This window comes from Magallana gigas, chromosome 10 (genome assembly GCF_963853765.1).
Source record: "Magallana gigas chromosome 10, xbMagGiga1.1, whole genome shotgun sequence".
NCBI lineage: Eukaryota > Metazoa > Mollusca > Bivalvia > Ostreida > Ostreidae > Magallana > Magallana gigas.
In genome coordinates this window covers 30,569,630-30,575,828 of record NC_088862.1, presented here as the reverse complement: position 1 = coordinate 30,575,828, position 6,199 = coordinate 30,569,630, and the positions used below count along the sequence as shown (strand labels likewise).

General features: G+C 33.9%; 1 protein-coding gene across 2 annotated transcripts in view; it reads left to right on the top strand.

Moving 5' to 3' along the window:
- Positions 1–478: 478 nt before the first annotated feature.
- LOC105342982 (ubiquitin carboxyl-terminal hydrolase 40) overlaps positions 479–6,199 on the top strand; it is a 29,074-nt gene continuing 23,353 nt past the window's right edge. For both annotated transcript variants that reach the window (XM_020073230.3, XM_011450120.4), the window contains exons 1-7: positions 479–829; positions 2,094–2,158; positions 2,509–2,622; positions 3,499–3,624; positions 3,952–3,990; positions 4,689–4,835; positions 5,137–5,223. In XM_020073230.3, coding sequence (XP_019928789.3) covers positions 631–829; positions 2,094–2,158; positions 2,509–2,622; positions 3,499–3,624; positions 3,952–3,990; positions 4,689–4,835; positions 5,137–5,223 — 777 coding nt within the window. In that variant the 5' untranslated portion in view covers positions 479–630. The remainder of the gene's footprint in view (positions 830–2,093; positions 2,159–2,508; positions 2,623–3,498; positions 3,625–3,951; positions 3,991–4,688; positions 4,836–5,136; positions 5,224–6,199) is intronic.

The following is a 6,199-nucleotide window of genomic DNA, read 5'->3' as shown; positions in this document are numbered from 1 at the left end:
TGGTCTGTCATATGCCTTATTTGAATATTTTGAAACATGCACCATAGACGGGTGCAAAAATGCCACCTTGGAAGGGGCATAAACTATATATATATAATTAAATTAACATGCACAGCCATATTAAATTACATAATTCATATTATATGTCCCTACAAACCAAATTGAATACTATTTTATACACTTTGTGATCAATCAAAGTAAGTGATTTTAAAACAGCGTCTTTATCAGTATTTTTCAAAATACATGAATTCCTAAACTTTACAGCTACAATACATAACGTTATCATTATTTACATAGATTCAAATGAAATAATTTTAAAATAGGCCATATCATGGCCATGGAACCTCCTCTTAAGAAGAATCAATAAACATTCATTATCAAGTTTCTATCCTTCAATTTGGAATATCTTATCATGATAATATTCTGTCTAAAATGAAAAATGAAAGTATCGAGATGTTTGTGGTATGAACTGGAAGAGGGTCGAATTCACTCACAACCGGTTGAAGCCAAACTCGCATCATGATTGACAATAACTTGTGAAATCTCAGTTTGTTTGTAAACGATGTAGCATAACCGTGTTGATAGAATTAATGACAACGACTAAAAGAACTCAACCAAAGAAGAGTGGAAATGTTGGGACTAGAGGGACTCTTCGCTGAAGAAGGAGAGAATTTCGAGCGGTCTAACGAGTCTTCAAATTGTAAGCCCGGATTGCCTCCGCCACCTGCAAAACGTGCGAAATGTGGATTATGTGGAATCAGCAATCAAGGCGCCACGTGTTATCTCAACTCCTTACTCCAGACGCTCTTTTTCACGACTGAGTTTAGAGGTATTTATTTTTTTGGTATTGGCACGAAACGAGAGTTTCAAACAGAGAAATCCCTTACTTTCAACTTTCATCTTCTCTTCTTGTGGCTAGGTCAGACCCGGCCTTTCTTAGGCTCAAGAGTCGGTAACTGTTGTATATACTGCTCTTTTGCACTTATGCAAGTTATATTGACATAGTTAATTTGGTGAAATGTGGAAACATGCTATTAATTATAACCACTGTTGGCGATTGTTTCAAATTAACCTGAAGATCCGTACTATAATGAAAACTTTGCCAAACAATGTGAATTATCCCTACATAAGAGCAATATACACAGCTGCCGTAGAGGGATTTATTCTGTCGAATGATGTTTTCGCATCAATTTCACTTAATGGGTAAAAGTTTTATCTGAAATTATACAACGAACATAATGTTTCTGAGCATGAACAAGCTACCGTGTGTAAACAGATAATTAAAACTTTACTGTTTGATTTAATTGATTCAGCTTACAAGTAATGATATTGTGATTAATAATACGTATCTGTATCAGAGTAATAGCTGATCTTATAAGTTGTGATGTTCCAATCATCGATTATAATCGAAAATCAATTGTTATAGCATTCTAAGCGCTCGATCATAAAAGGTTTCATTTATACGATTAATCAGTTGAGGTTTTTTTTTCCTTTCAACGAGCGCATATCATAAACAGAATATCTAGACACGAACTATCTAAACCCTGAAAAGGCGCGCGGTCTGAAAATGGCTGACATGTCAGACGAGCTCCATATTCTTACTCGGGAAATATAGCACATTCTCGAATTTGGTCGCATCTTGGTTTCAGGAAAATAAATGTTGGACTGCCTACTAAAGAAAGTCTTTTGAATATAATTTTTTTATAGCTAGAAATACTGAGTACAAAAGCCTAATAGTAACAAGTCTGTTCATTGTAACTTGTTTATTTACACTTATTTAGCACTACATTATAAAATATTAAAACCTCTGATTATATATAATCAATAATTAGTTAGTTGCAGGAAACTGATTATCAATTATGAAAATCTCACCGATTCCCATCACTACTTATAAGAGGGTTTTTGTACCCTAATCATGCTAATGTTTCATGAAAAAAGAGAAGAAATCCATCACTAAAATAACAATTCTGAATAGAATTTTTTCTTCCCATGATTGCACATGCCTTTTTCAGGAGAACTATTAAAAGCTAGAAATATATACCTGGTATGTAAAGAAACCCAATTATTCTAATTCTTTCTTCCCGTCACTTTAGATGCCTTGTTTAGCCTTGGAGAACTAGAGCTAGGGAGTCTGACCAAGAGAAACCCTGGTGTTAAGGTGAATTTGATATTGATTTTATAATTAAAATATAAGGAGTTATTGATTTTTGTAGATCCCTCTTTATTTTTCTGCGATTAAAACCTTTTTTTCTTCACTAAAATCTTGACGAATCATTTCGGAAAAGATTTAATAATTTTAATGTATTTGATGACAATTAATGGATCGATAAAGCTGTTTTGGGAGTTTTCTTACTGATATTGCACACTGTTGCATATCAAAGTTTACTAGGAGAGGAAGTATGTTTATTACTAGATTTTCCCATTTGACATAAAAAGTTGATGATTTTCACGATCAGGAGGGACCTACTCGTTATACCAATTGTAAATATGAACATGTGCTTTATGAAGGTGCGTGTAATCCCACTACAGCTGCAGAAATTGTTCGCCCGACTTCTGATGTCAGACCGACAGAGCGTGTTGACCACTGAACTGACGGATAGCTTTGGGTGGATCAACAATGAGGTATGTGTGACAATATGGGAAATCAAGTAATTCATGACATTTAGCTTTGCAGTGTGTATGCAATAAAGCATTTTTGATGGAACTGATGTAATGGGAAGCCGCTGTATTTCTTTTAAATGAATACTGTAAATCAACTTTTATTCGCTATGACTTTATTCCGCAATTTACCGGAGAAAACCTGGTTTGCGACAAGTAATTTTTACGACCAAGCTATGTCCACACCCCAGTTTATTATGAAAACTGTACGGCAAGAACTTATTCTTAGCTGAGAATGTTTGCAACGACTAGGCTCTCGCGACCTTGCAAAAATTTCTCGCATGTGAACAGTTGATTTACAGTATTTATAAATTCCTATATATCTGGCATAAATATATACATATTAGTTTTTAAATTCTAGATAATAGTGAGTTTTAATGAGGTGATGATAGTGAGTTCTAGTGAGTTGACGATAGTGAGTTTTGATGAGTTGATGATGGTGAGTTTTAGTGAGTTTATGATAGTGAGTTTTGATGAGTTTATGATTATGATAGTGAGTTTTAGTGAGTTGATAGTGAGTTTTAGTGAGTTGATGATAGCGTTAGTGAGTTGATGATAGTGAGTGTTAGTGAGTTGATGATAGTGAGCATTAGTGAGTTGGTGAAAGTGAGTTTTAATGAGTTGAGCGTTAGTGAGTTGGTGAAAGTGAGTTTTAATGAGTTGAGACTAGTGGGTTTTAGTGAGTTGATGATAATGAGTTTGTGAGTTGATGATAGTGAGCGTTAGTGAGTTGATGATAGTGAGTGTTAGTGAGTTGGTGAAAGTGAGTTTTAATGAGTTGATCATAGTGGGTTTTAGTGAGTTGATGATAGTGAGTTGATGATAATGAGTACATTTCAGGCGTTGCAGCAGCATGATGTTCAGGAGTTGAACCGGATTCTGTTCAGTGCCATCGAGGATTCCCTGGTTGGAACCTCAGGGCGACACCTCATCAACCAGCTTTATCATGGAACCATAGTCAACCAGGTAATAAAGCGGCCTTAATTACCCAGGTAACAAGTCAGGTACTCAATTTTTTTAATATTTCATCTTCACAATTAATTAGGTAACAGTCCCCACCCATCCATTCAAACCACCCCCCCCCCCCCCCCAAAAAAAAAAAATTAAAAAAAATTAAAAAAAACCAAAACAAACTGACATTTTGTTAAATGAGGTTCTTGTGCGTCATTTTCTTAAAAATGTTCCCTATTGCAGTAACCTAATTTTCAAAACTACATGTAACATATGAGAATAGTCAGAATTTAGTGTAAAATTTGTGATAGTAGGTCTTATTTCAGCATCATTATTTTTCAGATTGAATGTTCAGTTTGTGGAAAGATTAGTGAAAGGGAGGTAAGTACTATTTTACAGTCATTCTTATAGCATTGAATCATGATTTTTTTGAAGTATATAGTCTCATAACTGCAGCGGTGTGTGCATACAAATTGAGTGCGTTAGCGAGGTTGAAATAAAATGGAAATAAAAGAGTACAAATTGATTGATGTACTCATATTACTTTAGCGATTAAAAGATAAAGCTGCAGTTATTATTGCATGAACATGGACAGTGAAATAGATATTTTTTTTTAAATAAAAAAAAAAAAATCTGCCCACCCGCCCAATTTTTTTTGCAAATCAGGATGAGAATCTAAATATTGATTTAATGTGGCCTTTAGTGGATTTTTTTAAATCAAGGTAATAAGTAACTTATGTGTAAGATCTCAATCATCTAACAGCAGGGGGCAAATTCATAGAAGAGAGAAATTCTTTACAATAATACGTCTGCTAATACATCTGTTCTACTGTGTTCTGATTTCTGTGTGATTTTTCAATCTTTATAATGTGACAGTCAAGTATTTTATTTTCATTGCCATGTCGAAATGTGGTAAAATGTTACCTCGTTTTTTCATTATCAAATGAATATAAAATAAGTAAAAATAAAAAAAAAATTCTCTTTGTAAATATTGCAATAAAAAATAAAATTATACCTGTGAACCACATTCAGTTTTGCATTTTTAATTAAGCATTAATTAATTTTCTTTGCTAAATCAGGAGGACTTCCTGGATCTGAGTGTTGCCGTAAGCGGAACAAGTTCTCTGGAGTCTGGATTGCGCAATAATTACTGTGATACTGAAACCATGAGTGGTAAAAACCAATACCGGTGCGAGAATTGTCATAAACTGGTTGATGCCAAAAAGGTATGTTAACTGGTGCTGAAAAATTATTTTTCAATTTAAATTCAATTTATTTACTAGTTAATGAAGGTGGAATAACACACTCGGAAAAAAAGTCACAAATTAACAGTGAATTATTTGATTATGAAAGATATAAGGATAAATAAACTCTGCATATGTCAAATAAGCGAAAAATTTGCAGTTTGGGGATACAAAATGAATATATGTTAAATGAGGCCCTATTCCCTCATGATATGATATGCTTTGATTGATATGTTCAGCTACGTCCAGTTACATGTACGAATGTTTTACATTTCGTGGACAGGGTGCTAGACTTCGCTCCCTGCCTCAAATCCTCACCATCTCTCTCCTGAGGTTCAGCTTTGATTTAATCAAAATGGATCGTTACAAGGTATTGTCAATTATTAGGTCTGTTCCTGTCAAATTCTATAATGGTTCGCTGTTTTTAATATTGATTCATTACTGTAGATTGCTATTTTAACGCAAGGAATTAATATTCGCGTAAAATCGCTGATTTAAAGATGTCACTAATCTTTTTTGAAGAGAAAAAAAAATGGTGCTCGTGATTTTATATTCTCGTGATATGTTACAAAACAGCAGAATCGTGAAGTTAAGTACTTGTGTAAAATAAGGAGTTGACAGTATTGATGCTGTTAGCTAACTTACGAGAGGGCTGGACGGTTGTTGTCATTTCTAGACTCTATTTTTATAATTTTATCTCCTTGAGAAGAAGAGGTTTGTATAAATATACCGTGTATCTGGTTATTTTCACGATGATCTAATTTTCGCTTTTTCGTGATCTTTTTTAAATCGCAAATTACTGAATACGTAGATATTATATTCGGTAATATTTTCTCTAAGAAACTTTCTAAATCGCAAAAAATGGCTGACGCAAATTAAAGATGCTACACATTTTTCCTATTTTCACAAATTTTGTGACACAAAAAACCCTCCAGTTTTTTAGCTCACCTGAGCTGAAAGCTCAAGTGAGCTATTCTGATCACTTTTTGTCCGTCGTCCGTCCGTCCGTCCGTCTGTCCGTCCGTCTGTCTGTCCGTCTGTAAACTTTTTACATTTTGAACTTCTTCTCTAAAACCGCTTATCCAATTTCAACCAAATTTGGCACAAAGCATCCTTATGGGAGGGCGAATATAAATTGCAGAAATAAAAGTCCGATCTGTATTCAAAGCGGAGAAAACCTTGAAACTGTAGAAAAAGGGGGGTGCATTTTAAAAAATCTTCTTCTCAAGAACTACTGATTCCAATTCAACGTAGTTTAGCATAAATTATCCTTATGGGAAGGAAAATATAAATTGCAAAAATTAAGGTCTAATTCTGTTTCAAATCTGAGTTATTACGAAAATAAT